Here is a 27,731-nt window from a genome sequence, read left to right as displayed (position 1 = left end):
CATGGCCTATTATTGTCTGTGATATTTCAGTGCTGTCACTAAGCCCATAATGAGGCCCCCCATCATCTAGTGCGAGCCACGGTAGAAAGGAAAGAAGTGGCAACGAGTTGTCTGTGTGCTCGCTATAGCATTAAAGCCGGGCACTTTGCTGCATTAAGAACATCCTACTTTGTTTCAAGATGGCCAAGTGACAGTGTCAGGTTTGCATCTCTTTCCAGAAAGTAAAGCAGCTTGCATTCCCTCCCAGTGCCCAAACTCCAGGCAAAGTTAGAATTGTGGTTCAGGATAGAAGACAACCTCTGCTGTGGATGGGTGTGACAGAGTAGGACTTTAGCTGTCACCGCAGGCAAATTCCCGATGGAAGAATCTGCCACCACTGCACTGATATGGAGACAGTGACACCAGAAACCTGCACGTGTGTGTGCGTATATGTGTTTACATGTGTGTGTGTACAAACATATATGCATGTGAGTGTGTGCATACGTATGTGAACACATACTTATGGGTGCATAGATGTGTGTGTATTACACATATGTATGTGGATGTGCACAGGTGTATGTGTGCAGGCATGTGTGTGCATGTGTAGGGGTGTGTGCAGGCATGTGCATACCTTCATGTGTGGGCAATAAAAGACAAGTGGCAGAAGCCTGGCATGGCACCATAACAGTCAAGCCCTGTCCCTGATGGATTTTTCCTCATGCACAGGGGACTCTAGACATGTGCATGTGCTTGTGCTTGATATTAAGTCATCATTACTCTGGGGCACTGAATTCAGGGCCATTTTCCAGATTTACCCTAAGCAGAGCTCAGACAAATTCTAAGTAGAAATATCAGTGGATAAGATTTGCCATGGTTCTATTCTCCCCTGTTCCTCATCCCCAACTGTTATGCTCCCCAACAATTCTGATCTGAGAATCTCAGTCACCTGGCATTAGATTTTCTACACTCTCCAAAGCTGAGCCTTCTAATCTGAGACACAGGCCCATGGCACTGTGACCAGGAAGCTCGTCTTAGAGCCCACCTCTAGTTCCTCTGCTCTTCCCCTCTCCATGAGATGTTTTGTGGCTGGTCTGCACACATTTTATGTCTAGTCAAAGTGAGTGGCCTCAACCAATGCTGGTATTTGTAGGCCAGGAAACAGTAGCAGAGTTGTTGTGCTGTCTGGTGGGTAGGAAGACCATTGAGGATGGGTCCCTCAAATCCCACCATCAAGATAGCTCACCGATCAAAGCTGACACAACTGGCCAGGCCTACCTGATTTCATGGTAATTTTGATCTTTCAGGCAAAGAAGGGGAACTACGCCTTCCTATGGGATGTGGCCGTAGTGGAATACGCAGCCCTGACAGATGACGACTGCTCGGTGACTGTCATCGGCAACAGCATCAGCAGCAAGGGTTACGGGATCGCCCTGCAGCATGGCAGCCCCTACAGGGACCTCTTCTCCCAGAGGTAAGCTCAGGCAGCTGCCTGGGGACTCTAGTGTCTCGGGACTCTGGTGGTCGAGGGTAAGAGAATAACCTCTTAGAAGACAAGAGCCAATGCAAATACCTTTGTTCATCACATTTTCCTAAGCACATACTATGCCCCACTGCTTCCTCCTCCCCTACCCTCAGACCCTGTGGAAGTATATGGTCCCTGCCAGGAAGGCTCAGAGTCTCTGTGGGGTCTCTGTTGTGAGCAGGTAATGCCAGCCCAGAGCATATTAGCATGTGGCAAAGACATCCTCAGTATGCTAGGGTAGAGGCAGGCAGAAAAGGGCATCTCACCAGACCCAGGATATCTGGGAGAACCTCCCAGAGGAGGGGGCACCTGAGGCTGGAAGAATGAGGAGGAGTTAGCCAGAAAAATGAATAATTAGCAGGATCTGATAAGGGCCTACTAATCACTTTTAAAGAGAAATGTACCTGTAAAGTGGAGTAGTCAATGTGGAGACTTTTAAAAAGTAGGGTCAGAGAAGCAGAATGTCTCCATATTTATTTGCACGTGGCTGGAAGGGACCTCTGATTGTAGGGCAGAAGTTTCCTTGTCCAAGGAGATGCTGTCTGCTGGGGCAGGGAAGGGATGTGGCCTTAGCCAGAAAGGGTGGAAGTGGGGCATGGGTAGTTCAGTGGCCTTTGTCCAGTAGTCAGCTGTGAACAAGAGCTCCTGTCCCCAACATGTCTAAGCCTTGGGCCATCTTCTTGCACACATCTGTGAAGGGCATTTTGCTGGGTGAAGGGATGAATCCTCAGAACCCAGTGAGGAAGCCCTATGGGCAGGCTCTGCCAGAGTCTACCCAAATCCAAAATGAGGCAGAAGCATCTGAATGAAAAGGCTGGCATCATGCCAGGTTCAGGGGCAACGCTTGTCAACTGATTAATGCATGGATTTCAGTACTAAGGAACTTCTATTTGGAGACGTGAGAGTCCTTATAAATCATTTCTTTAACATCCTGCAGTTCAGAGAGGGTAACTAGGATATTCAGATTGCTGAGCCAGCTGCTGGCAGAGCTGGAAGTAGAATCCAGGTCTCCTGAGCCCTAGTGCTATGCCCATGTGGCTGCTGGATCTCCAAGCCCCACAACCTCCCTTCTCCCACACTCTAGATGTCCACATTGTGCCCTTCTGCTCATGAGTACCTGGGCCTCAGCCCCATCAAGGGAAGGCTGAGGAGGAGGGCCTGCAACCAGTCCATTCAGTGGTTTCTTTGCAAAACTGAGGAAAAGAGTAGGGCTAATTAAGGTAAATGAGACTTTTGGGTTTTCCCTTAAATTTAATCAAGTATACATTCTGTTCCTCCCTCTACTCTCTGGAGCAGAGAGAGATGACAAGAGGGAAGGAGGAGTAGTGATTTATCAATTGCTCAGATTAAATGCATGAAGAAAGAATGGCTTCTCTCCAGGATTTATAACACGTTGGTGTTCTTGAGGTTCACACCAGTTGGTTTTCCGAGATGGGAGGCTCAGGACGATTCCACAGACCATCAACCTCTGAGCATCTCTCTAGAACAGATGGTAAGAGAGCCCATGGGGCCAACACAGCAGCAGCACCAAGACCACTAATGCGCCACAAGACGCGCTCATGGAAGCACAGGGGCCCCAGAGAGGAAAGGTTAGAGTCCCCGTGTGCTCACACTGCTCACATGGCTCCTGAGAGTCTGCTGAAGTGAACACTGACACACTGGAGAGAAGAGGCAGCAGACATTAGTCCAGGAGCCCCGGTCTTGGCTGGATTGCTGAATGGAGTCAGAGCAGAGGGGACTCCCATTAGGTCAGAGTAGAACCTGAGAATACTCAACCTGGGGAAGGTGGAGATGAGTGGGGAGGGGTGTGGCTGCCCACCTCCAATATCGTAAGCCTTGCTGGAGGCAGAAGGAGTGAGATGTCCTTTGTGTGACTTCAGAGGACCAGGGCCAGGGCCAACATGGGGTGTGTGATTCCAGAGACCAGGCTTTCTGAAACAAGCCTGCCCACTACCTGTCCACTCACTGACCGTGAGGTCCATGTGCAAAACCTCCCAACAGAGACCCCATGGGCTGCTCTCCTGATTCCAGCAGTCACCATAATCAAATGTGGCTAGTCCAGTTTCCATGTCATTTTGACAAGTAGTGTTTGATTACTGTTTGCTTTCATCAGAAGGCATGTGCTCTGTGATTATAAGGAAACGTCACCAGTGGCCTGTGCTGGCCTCCCACAGTTTCCTCATCTTCCTGTATGGTACAGTTCCTTCTGGGCTGGGATCATCCCTTGAGTAGCGACACTCAGACCTCAGGTTGCCAACTTACTGATGCCAGTGGTTCTTTAAAAGGTTCTGTTGGGCTGGGTGCCGTGGCTCCCCGCACTTTGGGAGGCTGAAGCGGGCAGATCACGTGAGGCCAGGAGTTCAAGCCCAGCCCGACCAACATAGCAAAACCCTGTCTGTAGTAAAAATGCAAAAAATTAGGTGGATGTGGTGGCACACTTCTATAATCCCAGCTACTCGGGAGGCTGAGGCATGAAAATTGCTTGAACCCAGGAGACGGAGGTTGCAGTGAGCTGAGATCGTACCACTGCACTCCAGCCTGGGCGACAAAAAAAGACCCTATTCTCAAAAAAAAAAAAAAAAAAAAAAAAAAAAAGGCCTTCTTGTATGGTGCATACAGAACTGTGAGCTGCCCCTAGCTAAGGCATGTTTCAGAGGAGTGAAGGGACAGGTCCTGAGAGCAGTGCCTCATGCCATTTGTAGAAAACAGGTTCTGGTATAAATGGTAGGTCCTAGCCTTATGTGGAACTGCTGTGACTGTCTTTCCCTTCATCCTGGGAACTAAACTACTTCCTTCAATAAAGATACGCTCCTTTGCTTTGGCAGAAGACAGAATCTAGATGTATGTGCATGTGTGGCAGGGCTTATGTGCTATAAACAGGCTTGCAGACCACAGCATGCAGAGTGGGCATTCAATAAATGTTTAGCAATTTAATAGCCATTTATTGAGCACCTACTGTGTAGCAGGCTCCACAGCTATTGAATAAAAAAAAGCACCTGCAATTATATCTGTCTGGAAAATAGAACAGCTGGCTTCAGGAAGTGGCTATTATCCCTCTGGCTTTCTTGTAAGCGGGAGTATGGATTATTACGGTGTGCATTAGTTTAGCCTCATTCTCAAAGTCATTTTGTACCTGTGACTTGTTTTATCTTTCCTCTGTCCCTTCCATATTTAAATATCATTTTTGTTTGTTTAGGTTTTTTGTTTTATGTTATGCTTTCCTATAAATTGCCTTACTATCATTCTGGGATAAGACTGGGTATAAAAAGTGCATACAATTATAGGGAGCAGGAAGAAGAGGTCAGCAAAATTAAGCAACTTCCCTGACATTGCACAGGATCTGTCTAATGAGCAGAAGAGTGGGGATCTGACCCCACAACCACCATCTGGCCAGAGCCTCACCATCCCCTAGGCCCCGAAGCTGGCCCCAGGAGAACAGCCTGCTGTTCTGGAAAGACCATGGCCTCCTGGGTCAGAATGACCCAGCTCTGATGAGCAGCATTGCCACTTTCTAATTGCAACAGTGGGCAAGTCATCTAGATTCTGAGCTTTAGGTCTTTGAGACGTAAAATAGACATAATAAGAACCACTTTGCAGGCTGTTATGAGGATTCAAACAGTGTAAAATGATCAGCTCCTACTGTGTTCTCTATAAAAGGTCGCTCATGTCAGTGCTGGCAAGATAAGGCTACTGGTCAATGTGGCCATCAGACTGACAACTACTAACCAGTTTTTATGGAGCTCTGATTACTGGCTGGATCTCAAGCTAACGGTCTGTATGTGTTCCCTCTTCTCATTTTGTCACAATATCCTGTGAGGTAGGTACATTTATTATAACCTCAGGCTTTAGTGATAAGAGAGCTAAATTTGAGAGACTCCAAGCCTGGATTTGAATGGATAGCCATGAACACAAAGCTCTACTGTCTATCCATAGCTAGCTAGCTGTTCAACTGCTGACCTCCTCAAAGGCCCTGAGGTCCTGCCTATCTGTCCCTGAGGTTCCTGCAACTGCCAGGAGGCTCAGCCTCCTCATGCCTACCAGCACAGACTTATTAAGGCCAGTGAACAGGCAGACGCGCAGCCACTGAGTTGACCCGACGTGATCATATGAGGTGGTACAACACTACAGCTGTCCGGTTCACCATGTGATGTGCCATGAGAGGGGTCTGTAGTGTTCTGGGGCAATCTAAGCATGACCCCAAACCATATAAATGCACATGTATCTTAACAACCAAGTCCCTGAATGTACAGCCACATTCTGTGTCTTTCATCCTGACCAGTGCCTTGAGCACTTAATGGACATTATATCAATATCTAACCACAGCCATCTTAGTCAAGTTTTTACTGCTCAATTAGTACATTCACACATTTATTGACACAACAGACATCTACTGAAAGCCTTAGTGATGCCTGTCACTGTGGTTGCTCAGGGAAAACAGAATAACCCACAGCTCCTGTCCTGAAGGATCTGCTCATCTAAGTGGGGGTCAACAGTTTATGTTGCAAAGATGAGAACACTGAGCTTTAGGAGGGGCAAGTCCCCGGTCCAGGTGAGGTCTGGTGCCTCCAAAGCCAATCTTTGCACTGAGCCAGGCCATTCCCAGACATCAAGAGGCCATGCTGTGCTGGGCCCATGATGCTGACAGGTCTTGGGACCCCCTCAGGGTTGTGACTCTTGTCTCCACCAGACACAAGCTCATGTATGGGAATTGAGCATAGCCTCCGGTCTGTGGTCACAGCTGAGCTGGAATGCAGGTCCAGGGTAGAGATCACACAACTGTCCAGTGGGCAGTGGATTTCTCCTGGCTATAAACAACTGCTGCTCTCTAACGACACACACCCAGAGAACTCAGAGGGACCTCTACAGATGTTATCAGTTGAATATATCACCATGGATCAGGCTTAAAGAGCTCCACTCCCCACTGGAAAAGCTTAGGTGTTTGGGGTCTGAGTGCTACCAGCTACCACTGGCTCTCTGTTAAGACTCCTGGGTTACAGACAAAAATACCACAACCAGAGAAAACCACAGTGGGGAGTACAGAAGCAGCATGGGTTGTCTCACCATTGCACACATGATGAAATCGAAGCTGCCGCTCATGCCCTCTCAGAGCCCGTGTCTGGGCTCTGCCTTCTTCCCTGTCCTCACCTGATGCCTGCTCCCGTACCACCCAATAGCCTCCCTGGCCGTTTTTCCACTTCTTAAACGTGCTAAGCGCTACCCCAGACATGACTTTCACATGGGGTGTTAGTCTCAGGAAGGTTCTTCCTCCTGCAAGTTGAAAGCCAACCCTGGCAGCCTCATAATGACTTTGGCAAGACATTTCACCTCTCTGTGCCTTGATTTCCTTCTCTGTCAAATGGGAAAACAGGAATAACCATCTCAAAGGATTGGCATGCGAATGAAGATTCAACACTATTTGTCAAGCATGGAGGGTAAACCTTGGCACGTAGAACATGCTAGACCCATGTGAGCTGTTTTATGATTAGTCATCCTTCAAGCTTCTCCTTACCTGTAGGCTCCTCGGTGAGGATTTCTCCTATCCTCCAGTGAACACCACCTACTATGTGCTGTTTCCTAGAACCTCTACTTTGATTAAATTTTTTTTTTTTTTAATCACAGTTCTGCCTGCACTTTGATTGAGCTAATTTTTTTAGCGTCAGTGATTGTATCTCTAGACCATAAGCTCAGCAGTGCTGAACATCATACTAGGCAAAGCACAGAAGGTCCTCAAATCAAATGATTGTATGAATAATTTGGTGAATCCCAGTGGGAGAGACTTAGGATATAGTAATGAAAGCTCAAAAGAAAGCATTTTCAGGATCAGGAATATCCTAAATCCACAACCTAAATGTTTGCCTCTTTCCTTTCTGTATTTCCTAGTTTTATCTTGAGCTCTTGCCACAGAATCCATGTGACGGGCCTTATGTGATTTGCTGTCAGACTTTATTCTTGGGCAGTGGGATAGGGTGGGAGAGAGCGGGGGGCTGTTGGGGAGGGAAGTGACAAAACTTAATGTGCGTTTGGGAGTAACACTTTACCTGCAGTGTGGGGAGTGGACTGGGAAGAGAAGAGCTAAGGCAGAAAGCTGCTAGGATGGCTCAATGTTGTCTGTAGTGGGGCCAGCATGGTGGGGCAGGGGCCAGGGCCCTCATGGCTGAGTCGATGATGTCAGTGGCTATAGCTCACCTGGATTGTGTCTTGCAGGATCCTGGAGCTGCAGGACACAGGGGACCTGGATGTGCTGAAGCAGAAGTGGTGGCCACACATGGGCCGCTGTGACCTCACCAGCCATGCCAGTGCCCAGGCCGACGGCAAATCCCTCAAGCTACACAGCTTCGCCGGGGTCTTCTGCATCCTGGCCATCGGCCTGCTCCTGGCCTGCCTGGTGGCCGCCCTGGAGTTGTGGTGGAACAGCAACCGGTGCCACCAGGAGACCCCCAAGGAGGTCAGCACCCTGGGGCCTGCCCTCCCTTTCGCAGCCTAGAGGCAAGAGTGTCACACTGGGCCGCTGGGAGGGCAGATTGTTTCTAGTTAGTAGTTACCTGAGTCATCTTGTCTGGAGACAACAGAGTTTTATATTGGGGGATTTCGTTGTTGTTTTATTTTGTTTTTAAAACTAGAGAAGAATGTAGGGGATGTTTTCTTGCTTGAACAAAGTGCTGCAGTGCCAGCCTTAGCCACTAAAGTCCTGTATTTATCTATAGAGCAGGTACAGCGTGGGCAGCGCCAGAGAGCCCTTCCCTACCCTGCCCCGCCCATGTGCCTCCACCCTGACCTGGAGAGACCACCTGTAGGGTAAGAGAGGAGCCCGTTCCTTCCTGATTCTCTTTGACTTCTCACCAAGGGCCACAGGGCACTGTTCTCCCAGAGCATCAGGGGATCCCTGTCCCTCCCAGCACTCCTTTCTCCCTATATCCCTCCTCCTTGCAGGGCCCAGCCGTGCCCCTGTCCCTCCTGGGTACACCCAGCCCAGGGAACACTCTAGCTCTGTCCACACTCCAGGTTCTGGGCACACGTCCCTCCCTGTATGTGCCAACTGCAAGTTGATTCTGTCCCTCCACACTTCCTTCTTATCGGGTTTGTATTCTTCTGCAAGCTCTTTTTTTTAATTTTTATTTTTTCTGAAATAAAGCCTTCACCAAGGTCCCCCAGAGACCTGGAGACAGTTCCCCTAAGGGAGGGTGGAAAGGAGTGTCATTTGGTGATGATGCTTTGCCAGCAGAAACTACACATGCCCAGCCACACCATCCACGGGGCTGTCACTCTGTGCCACATAGGCCTCAGCTATGTCTAGAACCACAGCTCTGCTTAGAGACTCTGTGGGTGCAAATGGATATAAACCTCAAACAGGAAGTGGTAAAGCAACCTGCATCAGACCCAAAAGCACTTCTGTTTTGTTTTTGTTTTTTACCTGTTTTTGTTTTTACTGAAAGCTCAGATAGTACCGGGCAGTTCATTAAATGGTTTCAGAGGAAGGAGGTCCAAGGGGCATAAAAATAAACTGAGCCAGGAAAGAAAAACAGCCAGGAGGACGTAAGAGCCGGCGGGCTCCTTCTCAGCCTAATTTAGGGCAGGGATTTGGCACCTCTGGGCAGGAAGGGTGGGTCCACCATGTCTGTGGCCTGGGTGTCTGGCCACATCTCACCCTCCATTCGTTGGTCTGTAAGGGCATTCCTGGCAGGTCAGGGGTGAGGACAGGGGTAGGTGTCCCTCACTCCTTTACAGGACTCTGCATTATACCAGGTAGTGAGCTCTCTGTCCTTACGCTGTCTCTTCCCTGGAAGGAGGACACTGCTTAACTCAGTACATCTGCAATATTCGGGGACATCTGTCTTCCTCTCCATCCTTCAGTGTATCTCCATGTAAGGGAATGTGAAGCTGGAGCCAGTTGCAGCCTCAGTGGCTGTCCTGTCACCCCCGGAGCTCAGAAGGGAAGAAAGGCAGAGCTTTGAGGAAAAGGCCTGAAAGGAACAGTTGATGGTTCTGTCCCGAGCTTCTTTGGCTACCGGAACATTTTGTATAAAGAAGTCAGTGGGAGGGACAGTGAATTATTCTGACGAGCAGTGTTAAGGAAAGGCCGCACATACCTGACCTCTCCTCATCGTGTCAGCCCCTCCACGCCATGGCCAGAGTGCACCATTCACCTGCTTGGCACCACCCAGGTCTCTATGCACGGAAGCATCAGTGGGCAGCCATGGTGGAGTGGTCCCAAAACCACTCCCAGTAGAACCCAGAAGGATGAGAAGGATGGAAAAGACCAGGCCCCCAAATTGGCCCACGTTGCTCCCACTCCATGTTGTTTGTTTTGGGTTTTGCTTATTTTCCATAAGTCTTCAGCCTGGTTTCCTCTGTGCAAAGGCCTTTTGTGTCAGGGGAGCAGGGGAGGGTCTCCAGGTGGATGAAAATCACACTGTCAGGAATTTGCCTTCCTGGGCAGCAGTGGGCAAGGCTGGGGGCCTGGAGACACAGGTTCAGGCTCAGCCCCAGCCTCTAGCCTATCATCTGTGAGCCACCTGCAGGGAGAGCTTGTCCTTTGGATGGGAAGTCATTGTCTGCTTTTAGCCATGTCCCTTCACAATGCCTAGTTTAGTGACGGTTTGGACAATTTCAGCCTGGACCACCCACAGTTAATTGTTGTGGTGTATGTGTGTGAGAGAGACAGAGAGAGAGAGAGAGAGAGAGAGAGAGAGAGAGAGAGAGAGAGACTGGTGATTGTTAAAGAGACATAGATAGGAAGACAGAAAAGAAAAGAGAAAAAAATGTAGAGACCAGGAGACCAAGGAATCACCTAGCTGTGAGGAACAGCTCCTTTCTTGCCGGTAAAACATCCTACCTTTTATTCTGGCTTCCACATAAGTCCAGGATCTCAGTTATGAAATGATGAATACATCAGCCCTGCTTCCAGAATGTGGGACTTCCTGCCCCTGCTGCCAACCTGCTTCCAGATAGGAATGAGGACACATGGAGAGAGGCAGGTTGGAAAAGCACAGCAGCTGCCTGTCCTCCAACCCCTTCTGGTGTTGCTAGGAAGGGTTGCATGGAAATGTTCCATCTTTTTCCTATTTTTATGGGTTTCCAAATTTCAAATGCAATGTCTCCCTTCCTTCTTCCCTCTCTCCCTTTCTTCCTTTAATAAGCCTGCCTGTAGAGACTCGGCCCCTGCCTTCAGGGAGCTTACCTCCGCATGCACAGATGTGGCAGAGAGCTGGGCCCAGCAGTCTCCACTCATTGAGCAGGCTGTCCTGCAGTGATCAGCAAGTATCACAAAAGTGCTAAGGGGCATCCAGCCCAGCCAGGGCATGGTGGGGTCAGAGGGGTTAGGGGTGTGGTTATTGAAGACTACTTGGGGCTCAGAGCTGTTAGAACTGAGCTTTGAAGCATTGATACAAATCCTGGTACTAAAGATGAGACAGGAAGTTGCATTTTGGGCAAAGTGAACAGCACGGAGGTGAACAAAGTCATCATACCTCCTGGAGCTCTAGGGCTGAAGTGTCAACATGAGGAAGGAGATGCTAGCAGGGGAAGCTGGGGAGGGATATGGGGCCTGCACCGAAGAACTTAAATGCCAGACCGAGAGGTTTTGACTTTATCATGCAGGGAATAGGAACCAGGAAAGGGCTCAAAACAACAGTCTTTTAGAAGCATATTCTTAAAACCTTCAAAAAATAATGATGGTATTTAATCCAGAACTACTTTGTGCTCCTGGTTGCCCGTGTTTTATGGGGCAGCATTTGCAATTAGGTGAGAGTGTCTGGTTGATCTTTCAATGTTTCATTTTGAGGCATGGGCTGTATTTCTTAAGAGCCAGAAACGTGTCTTTGGGTAGAGCCCAAGTTGTGTTTAATGGCTTGCTCTAGGATGTCGTCACAGTTTAGACACCTACTTGAAGAAGAGTAGTAATGTGCGTTCAACCCCTTAATATTCATGTAGATTTGAGCTCATATTTTTTCTAAGGAATCAGACGATTATGTAGTTATCCAATGCAGGTGAATGCACCAAGCTCCATGGATGCAGTAAAGAGCCACCCGCTAGATTTATGGGGGATGTGGAGCCATTGCTCTGAGAATAAAATATTCATGAAATAAAGATGAGAACTGCAGAAATGGGAGATGACATGAGGAGTGAGATATGAATCATCCATCACTGGGCTCGGAGTTTGGAATTCTTGCTTTCTGCCTTGCCTGCCCTCCCTTGGCCTGGCTTCCATCGCACACAGGAGCTGGCTGAGGCCAGGGTGGCCGGGCAGCAGGGGACAGAGGAGCAGACGGCCCCTCTGTTCTGGCTGTGGGCAGCCTCTGTCTGCATGTCCCCACCTGCTATGAAAGATTCGATCCCAGAGGCCCTCACTTCTTCCACTCCACACCCTTCCTTGCCTCCACTCCTTTGATGTCTTCTTCAACTGCATGTAAAGAGTTTGCCCTTCTGCACATTTTTCTTCTTCATTTATGCCAACCCAGCAGTGTTGCATTGAGGATTCAACAAGGGAAGGCATATAAAGTGAATTAAAGATGTGCCTGGCCCAGGGTCATGCTTGGTTGATGGTGGCCAAGGGGCTACTCCATCCAAAGGTTCTGGGCTAGGCAATGAGGAATATGAGGGAGACAAGTGACACCTTAGGGCTCCTTTCCTGTGCTGAGCAATCTTGTTAGTCCTCTTCAGTAGTTGAGGAAGGCATCCTTATCCTTGATGAAATCCATCTCAGAAGTGAGAAGGGTAGAGATGGGATGTGAACAATGTGTCTACCTCTGTACCCCTGCTGCCTCCCAGGTACAAGCTTGTCAAAAGGCCAGGGCGCTGTCCTTTCCACTGGGTATATGCATGAGCCCATTGGGTTCTGAGGCAGCATTTTCCAGAGGACTTGGGAATGAAGGTTGTGACTTGGTGCTCTACCCGGGGCTAGGTTCCTGGCTTCTGGTTACACAGTTACATTATCTGAACCTCAGTCTCTCCCTTCTGCTGGAAACAGCCTGGCCTGAGAACTATGCTCAGGAGCAAATGGCTTAGCATGAGAGTAAGAATAGTGAGTGTGCATATTTCAGCCCACGGCCTCCAGTGAGAAGCCATGGAACACTTACCATACACCACTGTGTATCTCAAAACCAGATCACTTGGCAAAGCCTCCCCTGCCTGCTGCCACCACTAGCTGCCTCCCTTGCTGGGTGTGCTCCACATTGCCAGTAATTATTTACCTGCCTGTCTCTGCTTCAGATCCGTCAGTGCCTCCTCACCTCTGGATTCCCATCAATTTGCCTTCTCTCTGGAACAGTGGAAGCTCTCATTAAGGGGTGATGAATATAATTGAAGTATTGAGCACTTTCTATGTGCCAGGGACCAAGATAGATGCTTTATCAAGAACATTAGCTCATCTGGTAGTAGGAGCTCAAGCACGTTTATTGAATGAATGAACTAGTCTGGACTCACATAAAGAAAATGTTATTAATGTTAAATTGTTGTGTAATCATTGCAGCTGGATCAGTGGCTTTCAATTCTGGCTGCATATCAGAGGTGATGAATTCTGGGGCTTTTTAGAAATACAGATGCTTGGGCCCTGTTTCCCAAAGGGTCATATTAGGGAGATCTGGACTGCCATAATTTCTAAAATCTCCACATGTGCTTCTGATATCCAGCCAAGGATGAAAACCTCTGATCTATGCCAGCATTCCAAGGTGAGAAGCTACTGGGGGTGATGAAATTTGAGTAGAATGAATTCTTACTGGTGTGGGGAGGATGAATTTCTTGACACACTGATGTCATGGAAAAGAGCCCAGGTTTTAGGCTGGGTGTAGTGGCGCATGCCTGTAATCCCAGCACTTTGGGAAGCCAAGGCAGGAGAATTGCTTGAAGCCAGGAGTTGGAGACCAGCCTGGACAAAGAAAGCTAGACCTCAGTCTCTGCAATTTGTTTTTAATTAGCCAGGTGAGATGGTATGTGCCTGTAGTCCCAGCTACTCAGGAGGCTGAGACAAGAGGATTGCTTGAGCCCAGGAGTTCAAGGCTGCAGTGAGCCGAGATTAGGCCACTGCACTCTAGCCTGGGAGACAGACGGAGACCCTGTCTCAAACAAACAAACAAACAAACAAACAAACAAACAAGCAAAAAAGGAAAAGAAAAGAGCCCAGGTTTGGGAACCTGGTAGATGTGAGCTCTTGTCCTGACCTTCCACTTACTGTGGAATTGCGTGGCCTTGAGCAAGCTGCTGTACCCCTAGCCTCAGCTCATTCCTTGGTGCACCTGCTGCTACCACCATGATGTGAAGTCATTGTCGGTTCGCTCTCATTGCCCTCCCTAAAATATCTGTGGTTGAACTGATCAGAACTCTTTCTCCTGATGCTTTGAAAAACTACCACCATCTCCTGAGACCATTTCACTTAAGTAATTGAGCTCCTTTGTCCTTATCCAGCCAATACTCTCAGACCCCTAGCCCAGCCCGTTGGGGCTAAGTAAGTCTTGGGAACAACACTGAAGATTGTGTTGGTGGCATTTTTCCCAGCCCTTGGGTCCAATTTAGCACCTGGTTGGTCTCAGTGGTAACAGGATAATGCCACCAACAGCCAGCTCAGTCAGGGGGAAGTCCCTCATCCCCAGTTTTGTTCCTGCCCAACTTAAAATAAGAGCTGTTGGACTCCAAGCAAAGTCTGTTCTAAGGAGTCCCACGTGTAACAGGCTGTTACAAAGATGATAGTTTAGTTAATTACCGTTTTCCAATACACTGTATTATTTCCACATTGGTGAACAGTGGCTTAATTACAGAACTTTATCTCTGCAAGACAATGCCTGGGAGAGGTTCCCCAGTAACCTGTGTTGGTGCATCTGTCGTCAGTTTAATATGGGATGAGAAACACAGAGCTGGAATTCAGCCGGATTCATGGGTAAACACAGTCTGTGAATTTTATTTCATATTCAGGGATGTTTCACTAGGTCAGTTACCTACAGTAAATTAATGAAGGTAGCAATAAGTTTCCAAGTCTCTTTTCACAGCTGTCATTACCTGGCCGAACACTGAAACCTTGGGATAATGAGGATGTAAACGGATGTAGTTCACATAAAAAAGCCCATTATTTGAATTTGCATAACATAATAGAATGCACCATTTTGTCTAAAAGATAGATAATTATTCAAATCACTCCTGCCTCTTTCCTTGAGTAGGCTGATTACTCCTGTCTCCTCTTTCCTTGGCTGGAGACACAGAAGGAACAGCCAGACATGACTTTATGAGTGCTAAATCTACGGCCCCAGGTGATACAAGCAGACCATGCTTCCAGGGTTTCCAAACCAGGCAGTCTGTTCTCTGCACCTCAGCTCTGGCTCCCACAGACAGCAGCAGGAGCAGGCAACTTAAAGGACACATTGTGAGACACAGCAAATGGCTGCATTTGTTTTTCAGAAAACACAGGAGTCATTTGCTGCAGTTATACACATTTTCTTATTCAGTTAAACAACCAAAATAAGAGGCCCGAGATGGTACCCTCATCTCCCAGGATTTGTCCTGGTGTTGGAGCTATTGGGAATGATGGAATTTGAGTAGAATGAGGTGACCCTGATGTGAAGAGGATGGATTTCTTAATAACTATTTGGATAGGAAACCCCCCTGGAACATTTGTCCATTTGGTGTAGACACTTTCTGCATGTCCTGACACAGAGACTTTAAAGGCTAATGATAACTGCAATTGGGAGTTGGTTCCCGCAGCACAGCTTAGCAGTCTTTAGAACTGCTTCATCCATCCTTAATTTGAGGCAAGCAAAAAAAAAATATGGGTAAAATAAACTTAGTCAAGCTCTTTCTTCAGAAATAACAGACTGTCAGGGAACTAGCTATCTCCACATTCAGTCTCAGGGCTGGTTTTGATTCTAAATGCTCTAGTATTACCCAATCCACTCCCCACCGCCATGTTTACCATTCCATCTTGACACCTGTGCCCTGCCACTTGACAGTCCACCACGCTCCGTCTTTCTCTCTCTCACCCTTCAGTGGTGAAGTCTTCCAGCTCAGAGACGTGCCTTGCTCACATCTTCCTTCAGAGGATTTTGGCTGGTCTGTCTTTCCCTGAAGCTCTCATGTTTGTTTCCCTGGCATTAAGTAGAAACAGTTCTTTCACCTTGTCCCTTACTTCCAACCCCCTACCTCCCTGTGGCTTTCTTGGACAGGAAGTTAATCTTTCCTTCTCTCCAAACTCTGACAAAATGGGAGCATCTCCTGAACACCCTGGGCTAGTGCTCAATTGACTGAGAAAAAGGACAGGCCCTCTATCAACTGCCAGAATCCAGAGTTGAGCAACCCTGGAACCAAGACACCCGGTTCCCACTTCAATTGAGTCCACTCAAACTTTCTTTCTTTTCATCTTCAAAGGGGTCCTTAAAGTCCTGAAGGGAAGTTAGAAGGGAGGAAAAGGGAAGATTATGCAGCTGACTAGTTACTAACTAGTTCTTCCAGTGGTCCCCAGGTCATCAATTTCCCTTCCACAGAAATGAAAGTCTCTGCCAGTGAGGGTGACCAGCTTGTTCAGCCTTCTCCAAGCTTTGCTAGCTGCAAAGAGAAGAGAAGGTTATCTTATTAAACCCTGAAAGTATCTGAATTCCTCTCTCAACTACAACTTCCAGACTCCCTGGTACTTGTTTTGTGCCATTCATACATTTCAAAATGAACGTGCCTTATAGATACAAATATTCACCAAAATGATTGTGGCACTGAGTCTCGCTAATACAGATGACACTCTATCCACAGTTTAACAGGAGCTCATAGCAGTCCCAAGAATGCTAGAGATGCAGACTTGATGCTGGGCAGGAGTCAGGGCTTGTCTGGAGGCCCAGCACCCAGACACTAGGAGGACAGCTGTGGAAGAGAAAGTTTGATGGAGTCCCACTGCCGCAGCAGATGAAGCACCCACTGTTTTCTGTCTCTCTGTCTCTTTGTTCAGGATTCAGCTTCAATCTTACTGTCCTTATTTGGGTCATGGTCCTATCTCTTTGTCAGGTAACCTGCCTCTTGGTAGCCTGTCAAACTGTTATCCAGTGGGGATAGTAACTCCCTAAAAGCAATAAACCATAGACTTCCTTGGGAAAAGATCATTGATGCTGAGTGGCGCTAAGCCACTAATATCCTGTATAACAGTTATAAAATATTCCTAAAGTAGTCTAACATGCAAAAATGAAAACAAAGCAGACAAAATAGAACACACAAAAAGGAGCAAAGTTGAACAGAGCTGGCTCCACCATGGCATAAGGTAATTAGGAAAATAACTTGAATTTGGTTTGCTCTATATTTTACAAACCTTTGAAGGAGTCAGCATAAGCATTGCATGAACAATATTTAGCTGGGCCAAGTAGAAGCCTGGCATTCTCCAGCCAGTCCCCCTGATTTCCCCATGACACTTGCCATGCAGAGGTGACCCTAACTCAGAGATAGTCTCCAGCACCAATGAACTGAGCTCTGCTTGTGTGGGTGGGCTTGAGATCACTGGAGTTGTGACTGTGCCTATGAAGCTGTGCCAGTGGTTTCTGATATCATTTTCACCTATGACACCAAGCCACATCCCATAGTATCCTCTACTGTCAAACCAGTTGGCTCTCTTGATTTCCTCCTGCCCTGGCATGACTTGTCAAGTTGTCTTATGGGTGTTGTCAGTTTTCTTGTCCTGGGAAGAATTCTGAGAATGACAGCAGGTGTCTCATCAGAAGCCAAGCTCTGTGTGCCAACCATGAACTCATAAAGGTGTGGAGAGAGCAGTGGTCCCACCTTCTATGTGCCAGGGGACATTGAAGCAAGGAGTGAACTGTAGAGCACTTAACTTCCTTGCCTGGGGAACACTGAGTTGACCTTTCATGGGGGTTAGCCCTGTAATTCATGCACTCATCTGCTCAGGGCTCATGCCCATCTTTCAGCTGAACTTCTGGGGGTGGAAATCCTCTCCGATCATCCCCACAGAAGCTCAAAGCAGTCATTGGAATGGCTCTTAGATTCATGTGATTCCTTTGTTTTCTTCTGAAAGCATATTCAGGGCTCCTATATTTCTTAATATTTCTAACTCCTCTGCAAGGTGGACAGGGGATGGGTTGCTTTCTCTGATACAAGATGCCAACATGAGACCACCTGCAGGGGTGCCTGGGAGCTGAGCTTCGGGACTGTATTTCTCTAGGAGTTTGAGGTGAGGGAGAGGTCACCACGTTCCCTGGCCCATCAGCACCCATGTTGCTTACAAAGTCCCTGCAGCTTCAACCTCACCGGGAAGCTCATATGGCTCCTTTGCTGAGCACCAGATCCTGTGCCCACCTCACTGCGGGGAAGCTAAGGAAGGAGATGACATCTTCCTTGAGCTTTCAAGCAGTTTGTCTGCCTTTAATTATTCTGACATTGTAGACAAATCATCAAGTTATTTGAAAGGAACAATATTCTGTTTTGTTTTCTTTCTTAACAAATGAACAAACCAAGTAATTTCCTGTGATGTCACCCACTGTGGTGAGACAGTATCAGGTGTGAGATCACCCACTTAGATAGCCTTGAACCCTCATGAAACCAGGAGAGTCAGCTGACCCTGGGGAAGTCCCATTCCTCACAATCTCCATGCAGGAACCCTTGCCCTCTTGCCCTTCCAGACAAGGACATGTCCCCTTCCTTGGGCTGCCTGAGGAGATTGCACAGGGAGGACAGAGGTCACTGGGTGAGGCAGGGTTTCTCTCTGGCTCCAGGCCTCCAAGCTGCCTCTAACACTCATGGACCTATGACTCTGAGGAGTCATTGAACCTTCCTGGGCTTGAACCTCCTCTTGTGTAAGGTGGGGATGATCATACAAAGTCTTTTCATCATCGTGAACTTGAAGTGGCATATTCATGGGGCACCTTAGGGGCTCGAGGACCATTTCCTTTATTCCTGTGGGACTTCTTCTCCTGTCTCTGCCTGCTCTTCAAAGCATCTTGTCCTAAGGGTTGGTTCTGGGTGTGGCAGTGACTCTAAACTGAGTACAGAGGCAAGGTAGGATGCAGCCAAGGCCTGTTGATGGCATCTTCTTTGTTACATAGGGATCATGTCTACCCCATGGCTTCCCCAGATGACTGAGGGTTGGCCATATAATTGAGGGGAGGTGGGAGCCACATGAATGGGATACTCACCCACAGCCCAACAGACTGACCAGGCCTGGTGCCTCCAGACATCCAGAGTTGTAGCAAGCCAGCCTTGACTTACTGTTAGGGCCCCACCTGACCTTCCTGTGCCTTCCCTCCAGGACAAAGAAGTGAACTTGGAGCAGGTCCACCGGCGTATGAACAGCCTCATGGATGAAGACATTGCTCACAAGCAGATTTCCCCAGCGTCGATTGAGCTCTCGGCCCTGGAGATGGGGGGCCTGGCTCCCACCCAGACCTTGGAGCCAACACGGGAGTACCAGAACACCCAGCTCTCAGTCAGCACCTTTCTGCCGGAGCAGAGCAGCCATGGCACCAGCCGGACACTCTCATCAGTGCCCAGCAGCAACCTGCCACTGCCGCTGAGCAGCTCAGCCACCATGCCCTCCATGCAGTGCAAACACAGGTCGCCCAACGGGGGGCTGTTCCGGCAGAGCCCGGTGAAGACCCCCATCCCCATGTCCTTCCAGCCCGTGCCTGGAGGCGTCCTTCCAGAAGCTCTGGACACCTCCCACGGGACCTCCATCTGACCGCGCCGCCTGCCCTCCCGCCCACCCTCCCACCCACCCGACCAGCAGAGCTTTTTAATACAAGAAGACAACAACACAAACCACACACACTCGCACACACACACACACACAGAGACTCTGTCATTTTTCTTGTACATATGTGTAAATAATGACAGAATGGAGTGGGGTAAAAGTGTATTTTGAATATTCCCAATTTTCGAAGTCAGTAAAAAAACACAAAAACTGTATGAATGACTTTGTAAATTTTGTTCTATATGAATAAAAAGGAAAATTACTTGTGATCATTCTGAAGTGCCAAAGGAGCCCCCCCATTCCTGGGCCTTTCTGAGGGCAGGAGGAGCGACCAGATAAGAAGCCCCTCTCTGCTGGGGGAGAAGGGAAGACGAGGAGCCCCACATGCCACTAGCTGCCTTGTCCCATAGCTTGCTGCCCCATTTCTTTGCTCCTGGCCCCTCATTCCTTTTAGTCCTTCAGCTGGATAAAGAGTGAGTCTGGAGCCCGTATTGGGCTCGCCTACTGGGTTGCTGTGCTGTAGGGTGATCGGCTGTTCTGGGTAGCCTGGGACTGAGGAGGTGCCCTGGACTCAGGGCCGTCCTGTCCTGTCCTGTCCTGTCCTGGATCATGCGGGACGAGATGGTCACTGCTGTGTGTGCCGCAGTGTGCCTCTGCCCCGTGGGCCCAAGAGAAGCTGACAGTTACCTGTAATAAGGTAATTGAGGACTTTGATACTGAGCTGTTCTCATCTCATCCTGTTGGCTTTGTTTCTGATTTTCTTTTCAAAATTAGAAGAATCAAAAAGTGATAGAATATTGGGGGGAGGAGGGCAGACTCCATCATTTCCTCAGGGAGGCTGGGCAGAGGTGGGGTTGATCTGGAAGAAGGTCCATGGGGGCAAGGAGTTGCGAGGTGGGGTTAGTTACATGGACCAGGTGAGGTGGTGGAACAAAAGGCGAGGTAGAGGAAGAATGTTCCCTTGGGTTTTGGCCCATGGTCCCGGGTGAGAGAAGGAAGTGAGGTCATAGATGCAGGGAGTAGAAGCTTCGTGGTGTCAGGTAAACAGATCCTTTTAGAAAGAGTTGGGGGAGGTGCCCAGGTGGGTGGACCAGTACTCCAGGTGATGGGGCATGCTGAGAAATAGAGAAAAGAGACCATGTTTGTTTAGGTAGGATGAAAGCGTTGCCCCTTAGATAAGAAGCATAAGTGTAACTCCCATCCACCAGGGAAGTTGCTTGTAGCCCCAAAAGTGAAGGCCTATCTCAGGGTCCTAAATCCTGCAGGCAGTCCAACAAACAGGGATGGCTCCAGCACAAACCCTCCCTTCCAGCTTCACCACCCTCTCCAGACCAGACCTGGAGTCCTCTTCAAGCAGCAATCCAGCCCAGAGCAGGGGCCCTTCCCACTCAGGGCATCTGATATCCTCTGAGATTTCCAGGCCTATGCCTGTGCAGGTACAGCTGCGGGGAAATCCAGTTTTGTAAGCCTAGGACTACCTAACAGCTCCCCCTCCTTCAGTTGCCCTTTCTGAGACAACTAAACTACAGAATCAGGGAAAGAACCATTAGGAGTGGAACTGGGGGAATCTGAGTTGTGTCACTTCAGTTCCTCTCCTAAAGACAAAGGTTATTCTGATCTCCAGACCCGTCAGAATGGAATACACAGCCCACATCTGTCACTGAAGGAGGTGGAGCTCCCACAGCCAGCAGTAATCACGGAGCTGAGAGCCTGGGTCTGTGATCGTGGAGAAATACAAAGTCCTATTGATTGCTTCTTCTATAGCCTTATGGAGTTTCTAGAGAGATGTATTTATGAGGGTGATAACTAGCTCGGGATTGATTTCTTTCCTAAAGTCCCTAGTGACATGATTGAGCAGTAAAGAATGGCCACATCACACAGTCAGCTGAAAGCACTGTGGGGAAGAGAGTGTTTATAATTATGTTATTTATCGCTGGATGCTGAGAATGGTCTGATATTCGTGCTACCTAGGCAATCCATTGACATTTCTCCAATCAGAGCATGTGGAGCTTGAAGCCAGGCATGCTCAGAGAAGCCTAGGTGGGCTACCATGACCCCGAGGAAGAGCAGGCTTTGTTTTCCATCAGCACATTGGGGGCCCTGCCCTGAATGGTCAATTTTTCATATATATATATATATATATCTATTTTTTTAATCAAACTCTGGTCTCACTGCCTTATCACACACCAACTCTGTTTCCCCATTGCCCCCTGAGATGGCCTGTCTTCTGGGGTATAGCATGGATGTCTTCTTGGATGGTTCTGCTTAGAATGAGTGTCAAGGAGGAAAGAGAGGGAGATGGAGGATGTGTTTGTGCATGTGTGTGTGTGTGTGTGTGTGTGTGTGTGTGTGAGAGAGAGAGAGAGAGAGAGAGAGAGAGAGAGAGACCAGCATCCTCAAGAGAAGTATTCTGCTTATACAAAATCCTTAACACCTCATGGTGTTATTCTTCACCGTTTATGTTATTTTTTTTTTTTTTTAGAATTTTCTACCCTTGGCATGAGGGGAAATGATTGATAGTCAAGCAAGTTCTCTAGGAAAAAAAAAATCTTCCCAACTCAGATTTCTGTGTCAGCTCAGAATGTATCTTTTTTCATGCTTTGCTCTTTGGATTTATAACTGTTTAGACTATTCCATACATTTTAGGTATATTTTGTGCCTTCAGACACTGCAAATAATAATCAGCATTTGGATTAAAGTTGTTTAATAATAAATCTTGTCTTTGCTCCCTATGCTCTTATTCTCTGGGGTGAAGAAATACTGTCTGCTTGTTTCTGGGCATGCTGAGATTATGAAGTAAATTCTGTGCCATCGGCAGGGACAGTCATGAGAAAAACTCCTCAAGGGGGGTCTCAGATATGCCTGGAGGTAGGCCATGCCCTCCTCACCCAGTGCATATCCAGAGTTCCCTGAAACCAAGCGGGGACAGTGTGAGGGACAGGCTGAGCAGCAAGTCTAATTTTTGGTTAACCTAACAGTGTTCTTTAAAATATTAAGTTCTTGGAAGTGTCTTAGGAGAGAACTGGGTCATGATTGATCAGTGTAGAGAAGTGTTCCCATGGCCTGGAGGAATGAACACCCTTTTAATTGTCAGTGGACTGTGCTGCCACTCTCATCTCTGCACTCACCCTCTCCTCTAGATAAGTTGCTTCCCTGTGCTTAGGTCTCAGGGCTAAGGGACTGTCATTCCTGGTGGAGCCATAGCTTGGTTTCTCAAAGTTTGGCCCTTACAGGATCTGTGGAGACCTTTCTTCAGTGAACATCCTATGCCCTCAGTCATCCTACAGGCCTGGAGCCATCAACCTGATCCCCTACCCTCAGATGCACGTGCTTTTTAGCCAACCTCTGAAAAAGTCCCCTGGCTTCAGTGACTTTGTGGTGGAAACAGCCCCGCTGTTGGCCTCGAGCTCAGTAAAGCTGATCTAAGGGGGCTGTCTGTCATGATCAAGACTTCTTCTTTTAGAAACCAAAGGGAGGATGCCCAGCCCTAGTTCTTCTGTCCTGCACCAAGGACAGGCTTCTCCACATTGGGGTCACTCCTGAGACTGGGGCCGAGGGGTGGGCAACAGACACCACTGGATTCCGTGAGCAGATGGGTGGACAGGAGCAGCTGTGGGGAATCACAAAGGGCTGTTTTCTTAAGAAGAAGCTACCTAGTTCCTAAATTAGAAATCCTCCAAATAGTACCAAGGTAAAACTAATTTCATACCTAATGTTTATCTTTTCAAGCACTGAAGGAGAAGCAGACACATTAAAGAAGAAAAGCCCAGTGATCCTAAAGGCCATGAGGACATGGAGGGATGTAATCCATGGCCTGTGCATTTTCATTTAAAAGTCATTGCATTTAATAATAGGTGATAGAAATATTATAAAAAATTGAAATATTAAACATTTTAAATATTATTAAATAACAGAGATGGGCAAGGTCTAACAGCTAACTCAGGTCTCTATGTGACCTTCTGCTTCCAAGGTGAAGGGGCCACTTAATTGAGTGCCTCCAGCTTCGTTTTCAGGAAACCTTCACTCCCAAAAGTATCTGCTCATGAGTTAGCATCTGCGTCTTAACTAGAGCCTTGTACTCCAAGGCTTGGCAAAAGAAAATGAGATAAAAGCTCCAGACAATTTTAACTGACCTTTCCTTGCTGTGGACACAATAAAAGAGGCAGCATTTCTGTTCCTAATGTAACATTTTTTAATATCTAAAATATTCTTTTATGCCATTAGTTGTTTTAATAAAACTGTTTATTCTTATTATCCTCACCCTTTGTACCAAGACACTGCACATAAATAACCCTCTTCTGTGCCAATAACTTTACTCATTGTCTGTTTTTTTCTTTTGCCTCTCAGTGGTGGTATTTAGTCAGAGGAGATTACTTACGAGAGAAGGGAACCTATTCCAGATAAATCAGGTGAGCTAATAGTCACCTCCTACGAAAGAGGAAGGGACAATTGTCTGTAATGTCTGATCATCCCTCCCCTGCCAGCATTTATTGTCTCACCTCTGAACTTGACATTGAGCACTGAGCTCCAGAGATAATAGAAACTCTCTCTGCAGGGAAAAAAAAAAAAAAAAAGATGGGCACAGAAGTTTACAATGGCTGATGGCTGGGATCTGGAAGAGAGGGCACTAGACAGACCTGGATTACTTACGGTGAGCAACCAAATGTGCCCCAAGGAGAGCTCAGTTGCTGGTAGATTCAAGTATACAGTTGCCAGAGACTCGGGGGTGTCCAAACTTCAGAGGAAAACAAAATATTCACCAACATATGGAGACTTGTACATCTAAAATAAGTACACACAGACACATATACACATATGTACATGTTCATGCACAAACACCTAAGTCTATGCAAACACACTCACCGTATCAGACACATGCATGTAGAGGTTTAAAGCACGTGGCAATGCACTTGGGTGACATAAACAAATGGAGATATGCTCATCAGAAACAGAAACCAGGGCAGAAAAGAGGCTGTTTCAGAGCTTCCCTGCCCAGTGCACAATCTCAATGCAACAATCAGCCAAGCGGTGCTCTGCAATCAGCCACCGAGGAGGGAGGAGCAGCTCCTGCAATGTGGCCTCTTGTCTGCAAAGCTGCCTGGTGTGCTCAGCAAACCCTCCTCTATCATCAGTCCCTTGTTCTAAAATCCTGATTCGCAACCAGAATCCCTGAAATATGCAAAGAATCCCCAAGCATTCTCCAAAACATCCTGCTTCCTAATAAGAATACCCATTATCATCTGTATCAGTGACTATATCTCGATCAGGTGTGGTGTTTGAGGGACTGTACTATACCCCTCACATATAAACACTCTCTGATTCTCAGATCAGTCATGCAAGGTAAAAAATATTATAAATAGATTTATAGATAGGAAAACTGAGACTCAAAAAGACATGGTTCCAAAGCTGGTGAGAGAGAGTGTTGAGATTCACTTTCTTGTCTGTCTGAGTCCTTAGTGCATACTCCTGCCAGTACAGCCGGCTCTCCCTCCTGGAGAGCATACCCGCTGTGCCTCAGCTGCTGCATCTGTGCTGACCTTCCCTGTCACCAGCCTATCAGGTACCCCAGCCTCTACATCTGCTGCCTTCTCTCCAGTGGCTTCAGGGCAGTCGGTGAGTATCTGCTTGTGGCCCCCTGCAGTGGCTGTAGCTAGGCTGGGCTAACAGTGTCATTTCTAACCACAGCGTTGGGCTAGATATCTGCTCCCCTGAAGCTGCCTCAGCCAGGCAGGGCATCAGTCTGTTAGGTTTACTCAGAAGCTGGACTGTTCCTCTAAGGGTATCTCCTTCCTCCCCTAGACTCCCCAAGAGGCATCTCCTCCTTCTGCCAAAGGCAAAGTATGCATCAAGCTAAGGGAAACTCTGAGGCTAACTAGTGCTCTAAAGGGTTTTAGGATTCTCCCCTGGGCAGGAATTCCTCCATCAAAGTCCCTTGACAGACCTAAGAGGTGCCTGAAAAACCTCCAAAAATTATCTGCCAAATTGCTTGTGCATGTACGTATGCATGTGTGTATGTGCATTTATTCCAGGATCCTGGTTCATATCTTTCACATATTCCTAAAATTCTCGTATAAAAGCTCTAAGCCACTTGCCTTAAGAGTTGTGAGTCAGGCAAGCCTCTGCATCTCACTCTTCCAAGGTGAGTGTTTAGGAGCAATCTTATTTTGGTGCTCATCTGAGGTGAAAAGCAGAACAGTAGCCAGAGGAGGGAGTGTAGAAAATGCATTGCAGATGCGGGCCTTGGGGCTTTGACTAAGAGGAGGTGGAAAAATCCCACTGGCAGGGCACCCTGGGCACCATGAGATGCATGGGCAACAGGGTGGGGCTGGTGCCCTGATCCTGGCACCCAAGAAAGTGGTCAAGATAAGTCAAAGGAATGAATACTAAAACTGGCCAGGTCTGGGCTGGATTCCTATGTCTGGCTCTTATTGGGGGTGACATCTTGAGCACATTCCTTTTTACTTCTTTGAATCTCACTGTTTCATTCTTATATTAGTGACAATAATACCTATATCTTCTATTTGGTGAAAATTCCATAGTTAGTAATCATAAAAAAAGCTGCAATTGGGAGTTGGTTCCCATAGCACAACTTCTCAGTCCTTAGAACTGCTTCATCCATCCTTAATTTGAGGCAAGCAAAAAAAATTGAGTGAAATAAACTTATTCAAGCTCTTCCTCCAGAAATAATAGACTGGCAGGGAATTGACTGTCTCCACACTCAGTCCCTGGGCTGATTTTGGTTCTAAATGCTCTAGTATTACCCAGTCCACTCCCCACCACCGTGTTTACTATTCCAGCTTGGCGCCTGTGCCCTGCCACTTGACAATCCACCACCCTCCAGCATCCTCTCGCTTGCATTTCAATGGTGAAGTCAACCTCCTCAGAGACCTCCCTCGCTCATGTCTTCCTTCAGAGGATTTTGGCTGGTCTGTCTTCCCCTGAAGCTCTCATGTTTGTTTCCCTGACATTAAGTAGACAGGATTCCTTTCACTTTGCCTCTTACTTTCAACCCCTTACCTCCCTGTGGCCTTCTTGGATGGGAAGGGCCAGTGCCCTGCCTGGGATATATCCACGTTTGCTCTGTTCTAGGCCTGGCTCCCTGGGCAAGGGGTGCAGGAAGAAGGGATTTGTGCACCTTAGATGGGTACGAATGCTAGACAAATGCTGTGTCAATAAAATAAGTGAGACCTGCTTTTGCATTTTGGCTCTGGACTTTACAGTTGTATGATTTTGGATTTGAAGTGATAAGAATGAATTCACAGAGCTATGTGTGATTCATGATTGCTGAAATGATGTTTTCCCAGTTCATAAGCTCACCTCTTCTGCCAGCTGAGCCTCTTGCAGAACCTATACAGTTTCCAAAGACCAGAGCTGGCTCCTGACAAGCAAGGCCATGCTTCCCTTTGCTTTGTGGCAAATTACTTTTTTTACCGCAAAACAGGATGGCCTAGTGCTGATTCAGTAGATTAGAGGAGGAAAAGACAGATCTGGCTTAAAATCTGTTCTTTGCCACTCACTAGATGGGTATCCTTGATCCTATTACCAATGTCTCTGAGCCTTCCTTCTCCTCCTCACCTATAGAATGGATTCTGAGTCCTGAGCTGTTTTGAAGATCAGTGATAATGTGGGTAAGGTACTTGCACAAACACACTCTTATAAATAGAAGTTCTTGTGATTTGTGCACCTACAGCATCCTGCCTCTTGGTGTGAACTGCTCAGGCTTTGAGCTTAGTCAACCATCTTATTCATAACATTCACGTACAGACCACTTCCTTCCAGCTTGTCTGCTGAGACAGAGGAAGGAAGCATTTCCATTTTCATCCGTAGAACTGGAATGCTTGCTTTAGGTCTCACTCTCCCACTGGGGGCTAGCAGTAACAGCAGCCCTCACTTCTGTTCCCGAGACCCTCTCAGGTAATCATTCTGATTGTTCTCGGAAAGCAAATGAAAAGCAGCCTGGCTTACCTAGAGAGGAGTGATTTGATTGTGAGAGGCTCAGTCAGTGCCCTCTCAGCTCCTGACTTTCAGACATGCTCATGATGAAGTGCAGCTGAAAAGAAGCAAACTTCAGGGAAACTGCCTCTCCAAAGCTGGCAGAGGTATCTATGCATCTTTCAGAATATAGTTTGCGAGGTAAGGTTCATGTCCATATAGTTCAAAAAAACACAAGACCTTCCGAGGTTCCTAGGGTGATAGCCCTGTGTTTTTTAGGTAGCATCCAACCCCTTGTGTTTTATGGGGGAAATAAATGCACACACCTGAAGCAACGAGCTGTATATGTGCTGGGATTATTTTACATCTATTCCATCATGTCTGCTTTTTTTTTTTGGCTTGTGCCTCTACCTTAGGCCCGAAGCCCAAAGGTAGTTAAATCTTCTTTTGTTGGCAACTTGTCATCTGACCAGACTAAGTAATCTCATGTAGAAAGTGCTTGATGTATTCTAGAGAAAATGACAGAGCGAGCTGCTGTGTCAGTAAGGATCCTGCATGGTAAGAAAGAGATGGCACAGGGAAACTGAGAAATTTGGGGAGAGACACTATTTGGAAAGATGTGCACAGGCAAAGCAAAGTCAC

General features: G+C 47.6%; 1 protein-coding gene across 2 annotated transcripts in view; it reads left to right on the top strand.

Moving 5' to 3' along the window:
- LOC105495984 (glutamate ionotropic receptor delta type subunit 1) overlaps positions 1–22,753 on the top strand; it is a 796,883-nt gene extending 774,130 nt beyond the window's left edge. The window contains exons 14-17 of one of the 2 annotated variants that reach the window (XM_011766003.3): positions 1,284–1,450; positions 7,706–7,946; positions 8,206–8,296; positions 18,717–18,853. In XM_011766003.3, the coding sequence (XP_011764305.1) occupies positions 1,284–1,450; positions 7,706–7,946; positions 8,206–8,295 (498 nt within the window). In that variant the 3' untranslated portion in view covers position 8,296; positions 18,717–18,853. Of the gene's footprint in view, positions 1–1,283; positions 1,451–7,705; positions 7,947–8,205; positions 8,297–18,716 lie in introns of both variants that reach the window. The other variant, XM_011766002.3, reaches the window with a different exon arrangement.
- The last annotated feature ends 4,978 nt before the right edge of the window (positions 22,754–27,731 follow it).

The sequence above is a fragment of the Macaca nemestrina genome, chromosome 9, assembly GCF_043159975.1.
Source record: "Macaca nemestrina isolate mMacNem1 chromosome 9, mMacNem.hap1, whole genome shotgun sequence".
Lineage (NCBI taxonomy): Eukaryota > Metazoa > Chordata > Mammalia > Primates > Cercopithecidae > Macaca > Macaca nemestrina.
The sequence above is the reverse complement of the archived record's forward strand: the minus strand, read 5'-3'. Positions and strand labels throughout refer to the sequence as shown.